Here is a 22755-nt window from a genome sequence, read left to right on the forward strand (position 1 = left end):
TTTTTTCAATAATAAAAATTCTATTTTGTTGTTTATCTGTTTTATTCTTGAATCTATACTTGAACCAATTCTCAGTATGAGGCCTGTAAGGAAATGCTATTTATTGATGTCCTTAAAGTCCCACCCTCTGGCTACCCAGGTTTACAACTTAGATCAGCCAAGTTAGGAGTATTTGCATTATTGATCTTGGTGACTTGCATTTGCCTATGTGAATGGATATTTTTCTAATAATGAACTGATTTTTAATTAGTTTGACCTAGGCTGGCTGCTACGGGATGAAGGCTTAAGTAAAAATGGTCAGTGTCTAATGAGTAGCATTGGTGGGTCGCTATAGTGTATGCAGCTTTGTCCTCAGGCAAGCTGCCTATTTACACCTGCAAGTGGTGATTTCTATCTGGTCAGAGCAACATAGACCTCAGTAAGCAGGCCAGCTGCCTGAGGCCCTTAGGGAAGCAGTGGACAGGCTGTTTCGGGGTCTTAAGCAGCAGTACAGATATCCTAGCAGATACTGGCTGTGAAAGCCTTAGGGTGTAGGCTGCTGTAACTTGAATTTGAATTGATAGATGAAACTTGTTGTGGTGTTAAGTTTAAAACTGAAGCAGGATTTGATGATTGGGGCATTATCTGGGAGAACAATATGAGCTTTGTATGTCTGTGGAGGGGGTGTTGGTGGGGGATGGAATCCAGGGTCTTGCACATGCTAGACTAATCTCACCCACTGAACTACATCCCCATCCCTTTTTATTTTATTCTGAGATGGGGTTCCACAAAGTTACTGAGACTGGACTTGAACTTGAGCTTTCCTGCCTCAGCTTCCCAAGTAGCAAGGATTCACCACCACACCTTGCAATTTAAATATTTTTAATTGCACTTCTCAAACATAAACTTCTACAGGTGGGAACTTTAAAGTTCAGGGTAGTAGAGCTAGTTTGATGCTCTTGTGATAGTTTATCTTAAAAGTTTTGGTGCTACCTCTGGGTAATATAAAACAGTGTTCTAAATTCCATGGTGTGTTCATGTGGCTAGCAGTGGAAATGTGAACCTTAGATTTATGTCATTTTCCTACACACTCAGGCTACCCCCTTCCTTATCAATGAATTCTCAGAATTTTTTAATGATATAAGTTGTCATTTTAATGTAAGATACCGAAATTATGGATTTTCACGGAAAAGTATGCAATATTTTATTATATACATGCAAAAATGAATGAAGATAATTACTGATAAATATGTCAACTCCATTTATTTAATAAAAGAAATAACCAAATATTATTACTATAAATCCAGAGCACAAGAAGGCAAATTTAACAACAGGTACTTGGAAAGCTTAGCACCTAGTGTTACAAGTCATTGGAGGCCATGGGTTTGGACTGAGCACCTGTCCTGGGCCCAGCTGATCAAAACAATATAGAGTTTAGTCACAGTAACGGAGCTCTGGTTGATTGCAGGGGCCCTGTAATCAATTAGATAGTAAAGCTGTAACCACATACGTTGTTTTTTGCATCACTTCCATTTTTATGTGAATGCTGTTAGACCGCACTGTTAGCCAGAGTTCTAGAAACTGTTTCAGTTGTTCTGGGAGCTGCCTGATTTAATTTATATATATATATATATGCTTGGTACTGGGGAATGAACCCAGGGGTTCTTGACCACTGAGCTACATCTCCAGACCCTTTTATTTCCAATTTTGAGACAAGGTCTCTCTAAGTTTCTTAGGGCCTTACTAAATTGATGAGGCTGGCTTTGAATTAGTGATCCTCCTGTCTCAGCTTCCTGAGTTGCTAAGATTACAGGGGTATGCCACTGTGCCTGGCTCAAATTGTTTTTATTTTGTGTTGCTTTGCTTCCCTTTTCTCAAATAAACTCTACTTGCCATAATTGGGTTAAGGAAAATTCCCTTTTAGCATTAGAAATCTAGTTTACTCATATATTTGAGGAATAAAGTGGCTTGTTATTTTAAAGTGAATGTAATATGAACAGTGGGAGAATAAAAAATGATACAAAAGAAGGACTTGTAAGCTAGACACCAGGAAAGATGTCCTTAAGAGAAAGCTTGATGTCTTAGAAGAAGGGTTAGGTAGATAAAAGGGGAAAGAGCTGTACTTATTCCATCTTCATTTAAGTTATTTTTTGAAGATGTTTTTATCATTGGTGGAGGTGAAAAAGTGAAGAGTAACCAAAGAACTATTCCAGTGGAAGAGGCATGATTTTAGTGAGTGCGTTAAAGTGCCTCCATAGAAAGAGCTGAGATCCAGAAGTCAGCAAATGATAGAAAACACCCCTTAGATAGAACATTTATAGGAACTACCATGAGTCAGAAGTGGAGGTGGCCACTGCCACTCACCAGAGGGAGACAGTATCATTGGAACTTTGTGACCTCGCCTTCTCAGTGAGAAGGTAAAAACATCCTTGTGTATACAAATGCTATTTACATCATATTCCACCAAACCATAGAGCTGCTATTGGTTAGGTTTTAGAGTGTTTATAAAAGGGTGTTTAAAATGCTGAGCCACCAAAGGGGTAGACTGAACTCCTTACTGAACTGTTGCCTTTCTTCTCCAAACTTGCAGGTTCATTCTTTGCTTTGTGACACTGGCGCAGAAGCTCCACAAAGTACCTTTGTCCTCTGCTAGACAACTTCACTTGAGCTTTTTGTTTTTTAGTTAGTTTGTTGTTGTTCTTTTTAGATATCATGACGGTAGAGTGTATTTTGACAGGTTTTACATCCATGAATTAAGGCGTATTCTAATTAGGATCCCATTCTCGAGGTTGTACATGATACAGAGTTTCACTGGTGGTGTATTCGTATATGAACATAGGAGAGTTATGTCCAATTCATTCCACTGTCTTTTCTATTCCTATCCCTCTCCCTTCTTTTCGTTCCTCTTTGTCTAATCTCTTGAACTTCTATTCTTCCCCTCCCTGCCCCTTGTTTTGTGTTAGCATCTGCATATCTGAGAAAACATTTGACCTTTGATTTTTTGGGATTAGTTTATCTCACCATGATAGTCTCCAGATCTCTCCATTTGCCTGCACAAAATCATAAAGTTGTTCTTTTTTATGGCTGAGTAATACATATATATAATATATATATTATATATTATGTATATGTACTACATTTTGTTATCCATTCAATTGTTGAAGGGCACTAGGTTGGTTCCGTAGCTTAGATATTGGGAATTGTCTCGAGTTCTACCAGCCCGGGGTGCTGAGGGAGATGGGAAGCTGTGACAAGGGGAAAGGGAACTTGCCCCTTCTGCTTGCTTGCTATTCTCCTCAGGTTTTCCCCAACTTTTCACACTGTCAATTACAGCAGCTCCACTCCCCAACCTTTTTTTCCCTGACATTTCTGAATCATTCTCATGACTGTCAATTTGGTACAACAGTGCCAGCTGGGATGCCCCTTCTCCTCAGCGGTTTAAGTCACAACCCTGTGGGGATGACTCTGACCTTCCACACCCCAATCACCCTAACCTCTGCTCTTTGTGCACTTAGACCTGTGAGTCCAAGCTCCTCTGCTGTGTTCATTCTTCAACCTCCATTAAACTTCCTTGTTATACAAAACATGGTTGAAATCTCAGTGTGCTTCCTGTCGATGGATTCATGCTGATTCAAAGATGAGTTAGAAAAGTGGGTCAGTTATACAAGTGATCATTAAAAAAAAAAAAATCTAAGCAGGTATGGGAGTGGATGAACAAGAAGATTACCATAAATTGTTTCTTAACTTACCTGGTATGTTGCAAGATGACCCAATTAATTATAGGAGGGTAGATAAGTGACCTGTACCTTGAGTGAACCTGCCCAATAAGTTTAGAAATTGATCACTAAGTGCAGGTAAGTAATGATGAGGCTTCATAAGTTTCTTTATACAGCAACAGAAAGAAGAGAAAAAACATAAAAGCCAAGAAAAAAAGATGCACATCAGAAAACATAAATATTTGAAAGACCCAGTACCTCAATATTTATATTGAATGAATATAGATTATATTCTCCTATCTTTCAGTGGATTTTTTTTTTAATTTTTGCACTGGGGACACTTTACCACTAAGCTACATCCCCATGAACTTGCAATCCTCCTGCCCTAGCTTCCCTAATAGCTGGGATTACAGGCAGGCACCACAGCAACTGGCACATGTTGAATTTTTACAACCCATAAAGTGCAGTTTTATATTATTTATAAGAGCAGCTAAGACACAATCATGAAAAAGAGCCTGGGAACATGACTTATCCTGTTTAAATATTTAATAAGTTGACAAAGCAATAAAAATATCAGCCAGACATTTGCATTTGTTTATCTAAAGCAAAAAAGCATTAATCCATATAAAGAGAAGCACTTGATGCCACAAAAGAAACAGGATATCAAGAAGAAAATGCAGCAATCTGACATATGTTTAGAGATGCATAGTCTTGATATAGAATTAGAGGAAAAACAGAACTAGTGAAAAGATTAGCAAACCTAACATTATTTGGGGGAACTTATCAGAAGGCTCTCAGAAATTGATAGATAAAATTGAAAAAAATACAATATTAGAAAAACAAAATTATGAAACTTGATTTAATAGATATATGAAGAGTCTTATAATGAAGAAATGGTCTATATATTTCATTAAATCCAATATAACAATTGCAAAAATCTACTATATGTAAAGCAATAAAACCCCTAAAATATTCAGAGTCAATAGCACAAGGATTTATTCTCTTACCATAGTAATAATAAATGTAAAGCTAACAATGAAAATGTAATAAAAATACTTGAAAACCTGAAAATGTAAAACTATATATGTCTTTTAAAGATGAAGTTAGCAATGGTAGAAGTTATAAATGTCAAGATTGAGGTCTATAGTTAAAATGATTGAAAAAGTAAATAAATAACAGGTTATATTTGTTTAAAAATAAAACATAAGGAATAAGTTAAATATTGAACTTGGGAAGATAAAATGGAGAATTAACTAAAGGTAGACTATTGTGTGTGTGTGTGTGTGTGTGTGCAATCTTTATTGTAAAAATAAGGAAATGTTAAGATCATTAAAATAGAAACTTGCATCTTATAAGTAAGAAAAGTTAGCTGGGAGCAGTGGTCCATGGCTGTAATCCCAGGGACTCGGGAAGCTGACATGGGAAGATCACATGTTCAAAGTCAGACTCGGCAATTTAGCAAGGCCCTACACAAGTGAGACCCAGTCTCGAAGTAAAAAAATAAAAAGGGGCTCAGTGGTTAAGTGACCTCTGGGATCAATTCACAGTATATATTTATATTTTAAAAAAAAGAGGGAGAGAAGAAGAGGAGGAGGGGTAAGAGGAGGAAGTAAAGCTTATAAAATAGATGACTGGTCCCAATAAAAGTGTAAAAGGCCTATATAGACAATATCAGGAACAAATAGCCATACAATTAAAATGCAGAGGGTTTTAAAATGATAATAGAACACTATCTATAAAATCCATTTCAGTAAGTCTAAAAATTAGAAGATTACATAAGCTTCATTATGTAGAAATAGAAAATTCATGTAATAAGTGCTCAAAACACTGAATTGATTTTCAGAATTATCCTACCAAAGAATACCAAATCACCTATTTCTAAAAGAAAATTATACCAATCTTCAAGGAACATCTAATTTTCAGATTAAAACTTTTGAAATGGTTTGGGGAAGGACTCTACAGTTTGTTTTTAGCAGCTTGTATGATTTTGGTAACAAAACTGAAGAAGAACCATAGAAGAAAAGGAATTGATTGACTAAGTCTCAAAAGTAAATATAAATGCAAAAATCCTAGATAAAGGATTAATTACCTAAATGCAGCATTTAAAAAAATCAAACAATTATTTTTCAGATTAGAATTGAGGGCCCAAAATATTATGAGGCAAATAGGAGAGTCTTTTACACTAGTGAATTAGAAATTCACAGGAGAAAAGGAAATAGATGAGATTCTATGTTTAGCAAAGTGGACCACTAGCATCATACAATTAACAGTGACCTCTCTTCTCTGGACACCAAGTGGCCTTGGGCATGAATGCCAAGGAGCCACATTCTCCCATGCATCTGGACTCCACTTCCTAGCAAGCTTCTTACTGGGTAGCTATGATGGCAAAAACCCACTACAAACCCACTGCAGGTCACCTTTCTCCAGGTAAAATTGATTAATTTCATAATTGGTTGACATCTAAATGAAAATAACTAATTTAGGAAATTATGCTTTGCCTCTTCTGAGCATGAACTTAAATTTAGATCAGGGAATAAAACAGACATTTAAACCACAATGGCACAATTTGATTGTCACAGTCGCTCAAATTATAAAACAGGCGCAGTCCATTTTGCTTCAGGTGGAACAGAGAACAGCAGTAGTCACAGGACTCGAGGGATCTTGGTATTTCTTCCTCTCTTGGGCTCAAAACCACCACAAATTAAAGAATAGAGATTGTTTCTTGGTGAGATGTTCCTTCCTTGTTTGTACTACAGTTAAATACTAAAAATAATGTTTAACAAGTCCCACTGGGATATTCTACCCTCTTCCTTGACTCCTGAACACACAGTTCTTATAGGTCTTGTTATCTGATCTTATTTTATGAATTGTATTCATTGTGGAGACTTGACAACACACACACACACACACACACACACACACAAGATACCTGTTCAGGTCAGGTATAACAGAAAACTCAGTCAACATTAGAAAGGATGGAAATATATATAGGCTCCACCTGCCTTAAATACCAGTTAATCTATTTGGAAGCCAAGGAGGGGAATTTTGGAGTTCTTAAAACCATAATAAATCCAATATGATGGAAATTAAAGTATAAAGGATCTTTTCCTAAAAGTCATCTGATTTCTTCTTAAATCTGTGATTCTGGACCCTTCAGTGAGTGAAGAAGACATGGTCAGCAGCACCATCTTGTCCTGACCGCCCCTCCAGGGAAGACCAGTGTGGAGCACAGTGAGAACCCTCTTCCCTGGAAGGGAGCAGGTGACTGTGTGTGATGGAACTTCCTCCCCTCTCCCTCTATGAACTTTCAGAGTATGTTGAGAAATAACTGAGCTGATCGGAGAATAAAATTCGTGCTTCTTAGAGAAATCTAGTCTGTTGGAGCATTTATACAAGATTCTCCTTGGAAGAAAACTTTCCACACTGACAGCTCTGTTTATCTATTTGTGAGGCTTCTTCCAGCTCATATCCTGCTTGTCTTCTCATTTTTAGATGTATGTCTAAGATAAGTTTCGTACTTTAACTAATATTCATTCTATAATTTCAGACAGACGATAATGCGAGCACAATACAAAACGTAAATGTCTGTTAATGCAGAAGTTCTGCCAATTATAAACTAAGACACAGGGGTAATCTAAAAGTTATCAACTCTTTTAGATGTACCTAATATGAGTTATTTACTGTGATGCATCTGTTTTGAATTCTATGTTTAAATTTTAAGAAAAAAAAAACAGATGGTTTAGATATTTGCTTGGAAAAGTTTTTATTGCCTCATGAAATTAGCAGTTTTTATACACTAATGGACCAAGTCGACTACAAAAAAGGATTTACATGATAGAAGAAAATGAGCATGGTGACAGGTTTGTTTTTTAGTTTGAATTCATTTTTCTAAAAGGAAGAGACAAGAGAATGATCATATTTGTGAGTCTTTTTAATAAGAAGGTTACATGTGCCAGCAAATAGACACTGACTCACATACCTTTTACGGAAACATGTTGCAAAACATAGCATACATTTAGCAAATATCTATAGATTTTATATTTTGTGTTTTAGCTACTTGAAATTAGGAGAAAGATAAAGAAATACCCCTTGTTTCTTCAATTTTATTTTGTTATATGCTTGCATCATAGGAACTTTTAGAAATATGATTGCTATCTTTACCGGGTTCTAAATATTATAAGAATGCTGAAGGGAACTGGATCAACATTTTTCTATACATTTCTGCCTACTGAAGTTTGGACCCTACTGTCCTAGTACAACACCTTATATGACACAGGACCTCATCTCAAATAGATGTTCAATCAATCTCTGATTTTAAATAGTCACAGGGATAAAGTTTAGTCCTAATCAAACAACCAGGTTTCATGGAGTGATTCCAATGGTTACAGAGCTCTCTCTTGGACTAAGATGATCTTCTCTCTCATTTGCCATCTACTGTGAATTCTGATAGTTCCTCTGAATCAAGGCACAGGTTTACTCACTCTTGCTTAGGAAACCTTTCAAATATTAACCTTAAAAATATGAAGGGGAGACTGACCAACTCTATTACGATTTTTTCTGAGATTCTTATTTTTGAATGTGCAATTCACGTGGATTTAGGATGGAAAAAGACTATACAGTCACACAGAAAGTAAACAGAAGCAGTGGTTTCAAAGTCAAAATGCAAACCTCAGGAAACCCACTCTACATGGAAAGGTTTTAAGACATCTAATTAGTCACAAAAATACTTAACAGATTCACTGTAAGTAATAATTACTTTTTACATTATAGCTCAAAAGCTATAACACAATGTTAAAGATTCTACAAATATAAGACTATTTAGTAAGTGCTTTACCTCTACTCTTAGATATAGATCAGTAATTTTTTAAATTGCAGGCTATGACCCATCACAAAAATCAGTTGACCAGCATTTTTACCAATGAAATGGAGTATAAGAGACTAGAATAAAAGAGAATATTTAAAGCGCATTATATACAATAAGGATCCAAGTAAATATATGTATTCTGTTGTGTACATTTTGGGCAGATATTTCTTACTGTAGGATGTGGCAATACTTTTCAAATTTCCAGGTGTAGACAAGGTCATGGGTGTATTTATAAATATAGAATATCAAGTGTGATATCTACCAGGGGTAACATATTCTGAGCAGAGACAACAGAATAAACCAACTGTGGATACAAAGTCAAAAGATAAATGTCTTCATTGTAAATCTAGTCAAAATTTTAGCAATCTCCTATTCTCTTCACTTAATTCATCTGTATTCTATCTGAAGAAATCCCAAGTCTAACAAATAATTCATATTTTGAAGGTGCAAATTTGTGAGAAAATCTGATAGAAGGATAATTGACCTGCTTGCTCCTCATCCTCTTCCATCCTCATGAAGATGTGTACACATGTGCACATGAGGACATTCATAAGCTGCAATGCAGGAATACTCATGGGATGATGTCTGATATAATCACCACAAAATGAAAACTGGGTCCTCTCCTGTGGTGGTATTTTAAGTATTAACAGATTTTGAACTTCCGTTTGCAAATAAAGGTAAAATTTACCGAATAAGGTAAGACAATATTAGCATTTAACTCATACATGACAACCTTTCTTCTGTTTCATTTGGAACACATAATTTTCCCTTAATAAGTGTCTAACAGGCCATAAATGTCATGAAAGGTCATTTCCTTAGGAAACAAAGACACACACAGTTGTATCATGTTTGAACACTCGGCTCAGACATTCAGATGTGGTGAACTTGGTTGTTTCCTCCACAGGGCAATGGTGGGCAATCAGACTATGGTCACAGAGTTCCTCCTCCTGGGATTTCCACTTGGCCCAAAGATGCAGGTGCTCCTCTTTGGGCTCTTCTCCCTCTTCTATGCCTTTACCTTGCTGGGGAATGGGGCCATCCTGGCTCTCAGCTGCCTGGACCCCAGACTGCACACCCCCATGTACTTCTTCCTCTCCCACCTGGCCATAGTGGACATCGCCTATGCCTGCAACACAGTGCCCCGGATGCTGCTGAACCTCCTGGACCCCGCCCTGCCCATCTCCTTTGGGGGCTGCATGACCCAGACCTTTCTCTTTTTGACTTTTGCTCACACTGAATGTCTCCTCCTGGTGATGATGTCCTATGATAGGTATGTGGCCATCTGCCAACCCCTTAGATATTCTGCCATCATGGGCTGGAGAATCTGCATCGGCCTGGTAGTGACTTCCTGGATTTTAGGAGTCTCCTTGGCCCTAGTTCGTTTAATATTACTCCTACCATTGCCCTTCTGTGGATCTCAGAAAGTTAACCACTTTTTCTGTGAAATTTTAGCTGTTCTCAAAGTTGCCTGTGCAGATACCCACATCAATGAGGTCCTGGTCTTGGCTGGGGCAGCATCTGTGCTGGTGGGGCCATTCTCCTCTATTGTAGTATCTTATGCTCATATTCTGGGTGCCATTCTGAAGATCCAGTCTGGAGAGGGGCGCCAGAAAGCCTTCTCCACCTGCTCCTCCCACCTGTGTGTGGTTGGACTCTTTTATGGTACAGCCATTGTCATGTACATTGGGCCCCAACATGGGGACTCCAAGGAGCAGAAGAAATATCTCCTGCTGTTTCACAGCCTTTTCAATCCCATGCTCAACCCCCTGATCTATAGTCTGAGGAACAAAGAGGTCAAATGTGCTCTGAAGAGGATGCTCATAAAGGAGAGAACACCGTGAGAGTTGTAGAGAATGACAAAGTCACATGCCCAAGGGGAAATGAGAAGTCATCTCATCCAATACCTACACACGATGCATCAACATGCTTGGGGCATCCTTTCCACCTTCCTGAAATTTCTGTATGACATCTTCTAAGGAAGTCACACTGCTTTCCTCTCTCTAGCATGGCAGATTGGTGCTGCACAACTAATAGACTACCTTTACACTGGCTGCATTGAGAACATTTTTAAAATTTTTTTATGTTTTGTAGTTGTAGATGGACAGAATGTCTTTATTTTATTTGTTAATTTTTATGTAGTGCTGAGGATTGAACCCAGTGCCTCACGCATACTAGACAAGAGCTTTGCCACTGAGCTACATCCCTACCCAAGAGAACATATTTTTAATGTGGTTATATGAAATGTCCTGAAGAAAATAAATTTTATTTTTCTATTAATTTTATAGGCAAAACTTTAAAGAAATATTGGTAGAATATTTAAGATATGAGAATTGGGAGAAATCAATAACATCTTTTTACCTTTATGGGAATTTGGAATCAATAACATCTTTTTACTTAAATATTTATAATTTAGCAAGTGTCATCTCCTTTCAAAATAAGTCTATATCTGAAACATTTGTATATATTCTTATGATAATAATTCTTTATAAGTCGTAATCAGTTTAGGTAATAACAGCATGAGCCATGGCTTCTAGGAAAGATAATTGAGAATATAACTGAAACAACAAGAACACCTAAGCCTTTGTCATGCCAATAAGTCTGTAGACAGGTGGGATCTTTCTCTGCCCTTCTTTTTCTTTGCCTGAGGAAATCCATACAAGTGGGGGAAGAAAGCAGAATGGAAGGAACTGAGAGGCACCAAAATAGTCACATATTTTTTCTCATTAGTTTGGTCAGTCTTCTCCTATAGAAAATGATCACAGCCTAAAGAGACCATCCCAGCAATAAAACCAGGCTGTAATTGTTGTGATAACTAATGGACCAATAATGAATGATTCGATTTTTACTTATGATATGTGAGGTAAGTTAAACGACCTTTTTACTCAAATATGAAACTCTTTCACTTAATTATAAAGGGATTGAAAAGAATTGTTGAGCCGTAGTGGGGAAAGATGCATAAAGACACTGTTCTCGACTCTTCTAAAATTATAAATAAACTGTATTATAGGAAAACACTTAATTTTTTGAATGGGTGTTTCTTCTTTATTTAAAAAATGTACTTTTGAAGAGGAAAATATATAAATTTCTTTCTCACAAAATGTTTCTTTTGTAACATCTTCTCTTATGTAAACATGATCCCATGATCCAAGAAAGGTTAAAAACATGTTCGAGGTTCAGATGAACCTGGTTTTTACAAAGTTCTGACAGTTGCTAATGTGCAAACTTTTGTAATTAACTTGAATTCTTTGAATTCAGATTTGATATATGTAAAATGAGGTTAATAATAGCAAGCTGACAGGTTTGTTGTAAAGATCAGAGCAAGAACTACATGAAAATGTTCAGCAGAACCCAAGACTCAGAACAAGTACTTTAGAGTGAAGTTTATTAATGTCTCCCACTACATACACTTATAGTATCTTTAAAAAACAAGGACAATTTAGAAATGAAACAGTAGACAATCAGATTTCCCATTTAACCAGAAAGAAGAGGGAATAATGGAAAATGTAGACCTCTATATGATGAAAAATGCCAGGATATCTCTCTGTCTGTCTCTCCCCCACACACACACATGCACACACACACACACACACACACATTGTGATAGTCTTGAAATGAAAGAATGAGTAAAACGCATTTCCTCCTGTCACTTCACTCACCATCTAGAGGGGAGAGTAAAATGGTATATACGTGGAAATTACCAATTCTACACAATGCCTTGACGCTCGAGATACTCAGAGGTGTTCATATGGCCCAGGAGGAGGAGGACTGCCTCAGAGTGGACTAGCTTAAGGAAGACTTCCTGGAGGGGAAGACCATCCTGAAGGAATAGGAGTTAGCAAGGGGTTGGAAGAGGCGGTACAGCAGGAAGGGGTGCTCCACCTGATAAGCTAAAGAAGAAAGACCCAAAGTAGGAGGTCAGCTCCAGGAGGAACTGAAAGTAGTTCAGGGTTTTTCAGGTGTAAAATACAAGGCTGATTAGAACCAAGATTAGAGAGGACACAGAGTACAGGGGAAACCCTCTCCCAGGCTGAGGGTCCTTAGGTCCTTACAGACCTCCCATATGAAATGTGAAGCCAGGTGTTCAGTACGAAAATGGCAAGTAACCAGACCTTAATTTAGAAGGCGTATGTGGAGTGAGTTTGAAGTGACCAGTTTGGTATCAGAGAGACCAGTGTAAGAGTTGCTGTACCCATGCAGGCAAGAAATGCTGGATAGAGAATCACACAGGAGAACAAAATGAGGTGATGAGTGCCGCAGTCTGGCTGGGCACAATCAGGAGCCACTTGTCAAAAGAAACTAACTTTATTTTTAGAACCACACACGCCAAACAAAACAGCCTCTCAGGAAAAACCCTCAGAGCCTCAACTGCCACCACCGGCTTTCCACAAGCCTCTCTCTCCCACCCAAGCTTCTCTCCACCTCCCCCAATCCTCCTGCTCTTGAGGCCGATTGGCTGGGTCACGTGGGCGGAGCCAAAAAAGTCCCCCAATGAGCAGCTCCGTGGTCTGAAAGGGCAGGGAAACAGTCCAATGAGCATCACCGCAGAGAAGCCAATCAGCTAGATGTTGCTGGGGCCGAGGAGCCAATCAGCTAGATGTTGCTGGGGCCACTGTGAGCCAATCATCAGCTGGCAGCTGGAAGTTTGCTGGCAGCTGGAAGTTTGCTGGGGCCCCTTAGGCTGTGGCTCTCAACAGATGGGGCTGGGAGACAAGAAGGTAAAATGGACATAAGGTAATGGTGGGCTGAGGATGAGGAATAAGTGAAGGGAGGAATTTTAAAAACATTTTTAAAAGTTCAGCTCAGAGAAAGAGCATAAGGACACATTAATGTAAGCACTTCCTCTTTCACCTCCAAAAGGTGACCCTCACCCTGACGTCTGCAGCATGTCTTAACTGTCATATTCTCTTGGACACCATCTAAACAGGACACTGCATCACAAGCCTATATTTTTCCTCCTAAACAATAGAATCAAGAATGAGGAACTTACTTTTTCTTCTATGCCTAGCACGGTCTTCTTAATGAGCAACAGTGGAAAGTTTGAGGAACCGGGAAGGTGAAGTTACACATGAGTATTGGGATGACCGGAATTCTTAACTTTTCTACTGAAGGTATCTCAGTCTTGCCTGATTTCAAGAGCCTCTTTCTCACACCGTCTCACCCTGGTCCATGTGCTGGTCTTCCTGTGAGATCTGTTTGATCCTTAGTGGAAACGTTACCTGCTGAGATTTGGCCTCTCTGGACCTATTCCAGGACCTATTGGCCTTTGATCTTGGAGGCTGACACTGTGGGAAATATTTTCTCTCATGATATTTAGTCAATATCTATTATACACATGACAAACTCCCTTGGCATGTCATCCTTACTCCACCTCTCACCATGCCGGTACTCTGGCGGGGCTGGACTTCCCCAGTGCCCTCAGGTACCAGGATATTGTATTTCACCTCTATCATGATGATTCCCTGCAAAAGCTCTAGCCCTACTTTTCTAGCATTTGCATCCACCACTGCTACCTGGGAGCATTGCAATCCTCTGAATCTCGTGTGGAATAAACGGGAGCAGTGGGGACCCTGGAGAGCTGCCCACATAACCGAAGGAGTTCCTCAGCACAGGGCTCCTGGCTACCCCTGCTGTGATGAGTCAGGAACCCATTCTGCCTGATGGTCTCTGGCAAGAGGTGTAAACATTTTGTCAACATTATTACATTATTATTTCATTTTTTCTATGCTTGTCTCCATTTTTAAAAATTTGTTCTAATTACTTATACATGAGAGTAGAATGCATTTTGACAAATCATTCATAATGGAGTAAACCTTCTCATTATTCTGGTTGTACATGTTGTAGAATCATATCAGTCATGTAATAACGCCCATCCTACTATCCTTCCTCCTCCCACACCCTCTCCCCTCCCTTCACTCCCCTCTGCCTAACAAAATACCTCTATTTTCCCTTAGGTAACCCCCTACCCCCATTGTGAATTAGCATCACAAATCAGAGAAAAACATTCAGACTTTTGTTTTAGGGGATTGGCTTATTTCACTTAGCATGATAGTCTCCAGTTCCATCATTTATCTGCAAATGCCATAATTTCATTATTCTTTAAGGATGAGTGATATTCTATGTGCGTATATACCACATCTATTGAAGGGCATCTAGGTTGGTTCTATAGTTTGGCTATTGTGAACTGAACTGCTATAAACATTGATGTGGCTATATCTCTATAGTGTGCTGATTTTAAGTCCTTTGGGTATAACCCAAAGAGTGGGATAGCTGGGTCAAAAGGTGGTTCCATTCTATGTTTTCTGAGGAATTTCCATACTGCTTTCCATAATGGTTGCACCAATTTGCAGTCCCACCAGCAATGTATGAGTGTGCCTTGTCCCCCACATTCTCACCAATATTCATTTGTGCTTGTGTTCTTGATGATTGCCAGTCTGACTGGAGTGAGCTGAACCTTAAGAATAGTTTTGATTTGCATTTCTCTAATTGCTAGAGTTGTTGAACATTTTTTCATGTATTTGTGAATTGTGAATTGAGTGTGTCATCCCTGCTCTGCCTTGGAATAGGGTTTTGTTGATTTATTGTATTTCTTCTTCTGTGAAGTATCTGTTCAGTTCCTTAGTCCATTCATTGATTGGGTTATTTGAGGATTTTTTGGTATTGAGTTTTCTGAGTTCTTTATATATCCTACAGATTAATGCTCTCCCTGAAGTGCATGTGATGAAGATTTTCTCCCATTCTGTAGTCTCTCTCTTCTCCTTATTGATTGTTTCTTTCTCTGAGAAGAGACATTTTAGTTTGAATCCACCCCATTTATTGGTTGATTTTATTTCTTGCATTTTAGGAGTCTTGTTAAGGAAGTCAGTTCCTAAGCCATGATGAAGATTTGGGCCCACTTTTTCTTCTTTTAGCCTCAGTGTCTCTGTTCTACTGCTTAAGTCTTTGATCTACTTTGAGTTTATTTTTGTGCAGGGTGAGAGATAGAGGTTTAATTTTATTTTGTTACATATGGGTTTCCAGTTTCCCCAGCACTATTTGTTGAAGAAGCTATCTTTTCTCCAATGAGTGTTTTTGGCACCTTTGTCTAGTATGCGATAACTTGTATTTATGTGGGTTTTTCTTTGTGTCTTCTATTCTGTATCATTGGTCTACATGTCTGTTTGGTTCCAATACCATGTCATTTTAGTTACTATGGATCTATAGTATAGTTTAAGTTCTGGTATTGTGATGTCTCCTGCTTCACTCTTCTTGCTAAGGATTGTTTTGGCTATTCTGGGTGTCTTATTTTTCCAAATGAATTTAATGAATGCTTTTTCTATTTCTATGAAGAATGTCATTGGGATTTGAGTAGGAACTGTATTAAATCTCTATAATGTTTTTGGTAGTATGGCCATTTTATCAATATTAATACTGCCTGTCCTAGAATATTTAATATTAATTACAGTTATTTTAAAGTCTTTGGAGTTTGGGGCTCTATGTTAGTAACAGGTGGTCTTCTACTGATCTTATATCTTGATCATGCATTGTTTTTTTTTCCTGATTTTGAACATTCTGAATGATAAATTATAGAGACTGTTTACTCTGTAATATCTCTCTGCTGATTTATGAGGTTTTATTTGTTTTTATAATGACAATAGATTATAATAATGGCAGGCCACTCTTCTTTGTAAAGCATGATTTTTATTCCTAGGGCTTGCTCTTATCAACACCCTCCATCTTAACTAGATAGTGACTCCGCATACTTAGAAGTTTCCAAGTTCTCAATTTCTTATTCAGCTCTGTTCAGAACTTCTCAGAAGTTAGCATAACAAAACTGTTGTCTGCTAAGACTTTAGGAGTCTTGCCTCTTCAGATAAGTCTATGCATAAAAGAACACCTGTGCATACTTTGGGGATTCCTTTTGCACAAGTTCTTCTTCTTAAGAAACTTGCCCCTGAATACACACTCCCTCGTTGGCCTTTAACCCCAATATCTGCCACTTACATTCAGGAACACTATAGCTTTCTACTTGAACCTCATTTTACTGGTTGCTACTTAGATGATACCTGCCCAGGGAGGGGGGGTCTTTTTACACACATAAAAAAGCAAAAATACTTTCCTAAAACATTATATTATCCCCCTCTTGTTAAATTATTTATCTGTCTGTCCTACCAGCCTTATGTCTGCTTATACTAATGAAGAAATCTCTCGCATATTGCCAATCAATTATAATGGTTATTTCCAGATACTGTGACCTAGAAAAATTTTAGATGTTTTTATTGTACTTTTCAGAATTATTTTAATTTAGACATATTGAGTGTTTACTCAATAAAAAAATAAATAAAATCTACTTTTCCCTGAAAGAGGTAGAGAGAGAGGATGGCACAGAAGGACTGAGAATTGGGAAAGAAGGGGACATGAGCAGCCCCCATTTTCCGTGAGCATGTGGGCAAAGGACAGGCAGACCCAGCCCTCCTCTCTCCACCACTCGTTCTCCTGGTGCCATAGCCAGGGCTGTGCTGGACACACTTCTGTTGTGTGAAACACATTTGACTAAAGATCATCTGGTGGCCAGCACCGACTCTTCCACTTCTGAGCAAAGCACGGTGCCATGCTGTGTTCCTGTTGCTAAGCCAAACCAGGGAGGCAATTGCCGGCAAAGGCTGGGGCCCTAAGACAGACAACCTCCCCTTTGTATCCACAACACTTGGACACCGTCACCAGTTTCAAAACATACTCTTTATTTGGCCATTATTTTCTGACACCTGAATTTTTAGTCAGGAAGAATATATCAATTAGAATGTGTATATATATATCAATTAGAAGAATATATCAATTAGAATGCTTATGACATGTTCACTAACTGCCTTTCTATGGTCTCTGCTTAGATTTTTGTGTCCTATGACTAAGTCTTTATACACTTTCCTATTTCCCCCTCCACAGCTCCACCTCAGATAACATGTCTTTCCAACTTCCCTTGCAGGCATCCTCAGAGACTTCAGGTCTCCCCAAACCAGATTCACTGGCTTCCTAGTAATCCCATCTGCCTGTGTCCAGAGCTGGACTCCATCTTCCACAGCCTTGTGGCATCCTCTTTCTTCATTTACTCCCCTGTTTTATTGGAACACATCCTGTAGTAGCTTCATAAGGTTACAATGACATTTAATGACAGAAGTGATACTGAAAATAGTCCCTAGCATTTCAGAGTCATTATCATTGCCTATATTATCTTCTTCAAATATCCTATTGAAATTCTATGTGATAAGTGAACTTCACAAAGAAAAAGAAAAGGCTACTGTGAAGGAAGTATTTTTTATCTCAGAGACAGCTAAATATTCAAAGTACACTCAGGCCCAACTGTTGGTCTAGTAATTGATGATACTCAGCAAAAACTTCTAATTCAGAATTGACCTTCATTTATAAAGCTCTGTCACTATTGGTGGAGCCAGTTTTGCTTTGTCATATTTATTCTTGATAAAATATAAAGTATTAATCAAAAATGATGTACCCACAAGAAGTCTAAGATTTCTCACAGGAAATGTTTAGTTCTAATCATTTCAGAGATTAGATGTAAAAATAGACAAATCATAACCCATGATTTTTATCCACAGTAGGCTGTGATAAGAGGCATTATATCATCCTTAATGGAGGAAATAAAACCATGCTAGTTATGCCTATCTGAGTGGATATATGCAAAAATGCAACTCTAAGATTTATTAAGGTATCAATGAGTCAAATTCAGTCTTTCTCTGACTCATTTCCATGTAGAAAGAATAAACAATAAAAAATGCTGAAAGTAAAAACTTATTTAAGCACTACCTTGAACCATTGCTATTTGTAAGGGTTTTGGCCTATCACAGAGGAGAAACCAGTTTGGGATGGGATAACTGAAGAAGACTGAGCGTTCTGAAGAATCAATATGATGTTTGAAGTCAGGTAGTTAAAACAAGGTAAAAGTTAGCCTGAACAAGGAATTAGAATTTAAAGAGGGAGGGAGACATGCAGGAATAGCACTTAACAGAGAGTGTGTGTTGTCAGTGGAGTGAGGATGTATTGGCCACAGAGATTATTTAAAAAGAGAAATAACCCCAGTAGGTCTCCTCTTGAATATTTATTTCACTCTTCTCATTATGACTATTTTGAGATGATCCTTCCACCACAGTTTAAGAACTAAGACTGTAGAGCTTAAGGGCAGACCCTTAGGAAGGGAGAACTGAAAGATTTCAAGTCATCAAACATTATCACTTAATGCAAAAGGAGAGAGGAGAGAGATGAGCATTTTATCTGTAGGGCATAATTCAACTTGTAGAAATATAAATGTGGCTCAAAAATATGAAGAAAAGCCAGGTGTGGTGGTGCACATCTGTAATCCCAGTGGCTCGGGAAGCTGAGGCAGGAGGATCACGAGTTCAAAGCCAGCCTCAGCAAAAATGAGGCCCTAAGTAACTCAATGAGACCCTATCTCTAAAAAAGGGGTTGGGGATATGGCTCAGTGTTTAAGCACCCCTGAGTTCAATCCCTGTACCAAATATATATATGAATATATATGAATATATTGTATAAATATATATATATGACTATGTTATATAAATATATATATGTATATGTATGTGTGTGTGTGTGTGTGTGTGTGTGTGTGTGTGTATATATATATATATATATATATATATATATATATATATATATGAATGAAGAAAATTAAGAAGACAAGGAATCCTGAGCTGTCATATCAAGCATCTTTATCTGAGCAATGGGGAGGGTTATTTCACAGCAGCACATGGCCTTCCCTGGGGAACATTTCTCTGCGATGATGCCTTAACTGGGTCCATGGGACTTTGAGCCATGAGAGATAAAGAAATCTCACCTCTGCTCTATAGTCTGACAGGAACCACTGGGGAGGGGAGCAATTTTAAGATAAAACACATACATTTTGAGACCATTGAATTGATTACATCCAACTTTTCAATTTTCCAAATGTTACCAACTTTATAGAAATCCAGACCCCATCCAATCCCAAGCAACACATTAAACCACATCCTCTGTGAAAACTGAAAGAACAGAATGAATATATGTGGGGGGATTTTATCATTAAATCCCCTGCTAAGAGAAAAGTAGCAAGTTGTTTAGTTGCCCCTTGAGAGGGTGTGAGCAGATGTGGAGCCACTTGGTTCTGTTCCTGTTCTGTTCGTTTTTTGTCTGAAGGCAGGGAGTGCTGTTCAGCAATGGCAGAGAAGAGCCTATGTGGGCAGAAACAGGTCTCCATGGAGTTCAGATGAGCTATGGATCCCATCTTCACTTCCCGGTGAGGCTCCTTTGGAGAGGAGAATCCATCCAGTCTGTAATATATTCTCCCCTCTTCTCTTTGAGGTTTCTTCTAAATGCAAGGCTATGTTTAAAGAAAACTCCACAGATCATACCAGTGTAAGTAAAAGTGTTTTATTTGTTCTGAGTAGCAGTTCGCAGGTGACAGAGAGGAAATGGGGAGTGAATGACATCAGTGACTCCAGGCACTTGTGACAAAATGTCCTCACTGTTTGGTCCCTTCTGGCCCTAAGCCCATGTGCACAACATGGGTCCTGAGCAGATCTCCAGGAACCACTGCCCACCCCATGTCCATGGTTCCTCGGACCCTCTTGGCTCCTCCACCCAGGGCAGGTCTTGGCTTTGTCTTGACTGTGCCAGAGAAGAGGCTTAGATAACCCTCCACGTAGGAAGTGATATGGCTAAGGGGCTACAAAGGAGGTGATCTGGCTAAGGGGCTACAAAGAGCCTCAGCGGCCCTGTGACCCAGGGGCCTCTCCTTACACATAAGAACCCTGAAGTCACAGGAGTTGCAGGGTTTGTTTGTCTTGACACTGTCCTTTCTTGCCCTCTGAGAAATATGAGGCCTGTATGTGCTCACAACCTTGGTCTCTACCAACAGGAGGCACTTCACAAAGTGTAGGAGGCAGATGGCCTCCCACAGGGAAGCCCAGCGCCCCATGGGGCCGTTTCTCCTTTGTTCCTCACATGACAGGGGAGCACATAGCAGGCTCCTTATGATTAGTGGATCCAGAAGCTACTCTCCCTCCATGGGTCTCCAGGTCTCTAATCACCACCATCATCATAATATTAATAAACAAGCACTTATTAAGTACCTTGTGAGAGTGAACTCAGTCCTCACAACTGCACTATGAGGTAGGACAAACTGCTCACCCCATTTTTCAAGTGGGGGAACCAAGGCAGGGAGAGGCACAGAGAAGTCAGAGAGTAGTACATAGCAAGCCGGAATTTGAACCCTGCAATCTGGCCTAAATGCCCCCGCCACACACACACACACACACACCTTTTTTTTTTTTAAACTTGGAATTCATTAGGATCAGGCTGAATATCAATATAATGATTGAGCAGGTGGGTTATTTTAGAGTAAATGCAAATGCTTGACACCTGTGTGGCTGTCCCAGAACCCCATCTTTGATGGCCCTATCGCTCCAATTCAATGTCAACATAAGCATTTGCTTTGGGCTGGTGGTAAATATGCAAAATGTATCTCTCTTTTCCTTCTTTAAGATTCATATTCTCTCTTTTCTTTCTCTGATATTTCTCATAGCAAAACTGTCTAAGTTTTAAAAATCTATATTTTCTCCTTCAGCATAGGAGTAGGGTTACATTGAAGGGTTCTTTTATCTCTTTAAACTCCACTTTCAATTTAAATTTAAAAATAAAATTAGAAAAACATTATTCATAGACATAAAAATCAATTTTTTTTAACTCAAATTCAAAAATAGTCAAAAAGAAAAGCAAAATATATATGCAAGTGTTTGTGATATCATATTGATTGCATTGGACTTTTAATCCCAAATAGTTTTTTGGGGTGTGCTCTCTATAATACTATTAATAACAGCTGAATTGTTGGATGGTTAATAGGGACCAGTTTAATGGTACTTGCTATTCACATCAGTCCATCAGATATCTGTTTTCCTCTTCTACAGATACAAGTAATAAGGCTTACAATAAGTTATTCAAGTTTTTATTGTTGTTGCTATTGTTTTGTTTTGGAGACAAGGTCTTACTAAGTTGCTGAGTCTGGCCTCAAACTTGTGATCCTCCTGCCTCAGCCTCCCAAATTGCTGGGATTACAGGCATGCCTAGCAAATTATTCAAGATGGTAGGGTTCTCATTTCAGGATCAAGATTGGAAGGACAGTGAGAAACATTGTTATACATAGTTTTTGTATTCTCACTCAGGGATTATGTTTTCTATAATCACTACTAATTTTGTCCTGATATGGAACAACAGAAGCTTGTATCCTTGTTCCGTTCCTCAAAGATTTTTCTCTAATGTGTAGCTATAGTGTACATTCAGAAAAATCTTAATTTCAGATATCTGTCTTTATGGTTATCTTCCTCAGGCTTTTTCAAAGAGGGGAGAAAAATCTGATTTCTTGAACCAAAAAATCCAAAAATACAAAACCAAGCCAACAATTATGAGAAAACATTCTTTCCACCTCATAGAGTATTAAATTTTTGACCTTTTTTGATTTCACAATGGAGCCGAGGAACAATTTTCATGTGTAAACAGCCATCGTTATAGATGTGACTTATTACAACATTCACTAGGAAGCTGTTAAGAGGTACAGTGACATTTATATAGTTACATATGGTTTGGATGTTAACTCATGTCTGATGAAAAAAGTTATTTCTTTTAGGAGTCTCTTTGCTCCCTTATTTATTCTTGTCTTTCAGAAATTGTTTTTAAAAACTTACACATGAAACTCTCTAATTCCACATTGATTATTGTGAACTTTGATGGGTCAAACAATTCTAGCTGTTTGCCAAAAGGAATCTAATGACAGCATCTAAGTGCCTGCTACCCTAGGTCCCTGGTCAGGGTACCACAGGAGCCAGAGCACAGCTCCAGGTGAGAACCACCTGTTGCACACCCTGGATTTTATCTCAGACCACACAGGTGTTCCTCCATCTTCTGCAGGTCTCCTAGGTCTCACCAAAAGACCATCTTTGGAAAGAAATTTTTTCTTCCCAGCTTCCTTGTGTCTTTGTTTTTTAACTTGAAATGAATTGAAAGTGCATTCCAGGTAAGAGGAGGGAAAGGCATTGACATGCACTTCCCTGCCTGACAGATGGCCATGCCCTCCCTCAGAGGTTTCCAACCCGGTGCGAGGTCTGCTTCCACTGCCACTCAGTAGATGATCTGGAGCCTTCCTCTATCAGACATCCCAGA

General features: G+C 38.6%; 1 protein-coding gene across 1 annotated transcript; it reads left to right on the forward strand.

The window, feature by feature from the left end:
- The first annotated feature begins 9467 nt into the window (after positions 1-9467).
- LOC124086089 (olfactory receptor 2A7-like) lies at positions 9468-10400 on the forward strand. The gene has a single exon (XM_046434091.1). The coding sequence runs from the start codon at positions 9468-9470 to the stop codon at positions 10398-10400; it is 933 nt and encodes a 310-aa protein (XP_046290047.1).
- The last annotated feature ends 12355 nt before the right edge of the window (positions 10401-22755 follow it).

This window comes from Marmota monax, unplaced genomic scaffold (genome assembly GCF_021218885.2).
Source record: "Marmota monax isolate L192 unplaced genomic scaffold, Marmota_monax_Labrador192_F-V1.1 WCK01_AAM20220418_F8-fsc00122, whole genome shotgun sequence".
NCBI classification, from domain to species: domain Eukaryota; kingdom Metazoa; phylum Chordata; class Mammalia; order Rodentia; family Sciuridae; genus Marmota; species Marmota monax.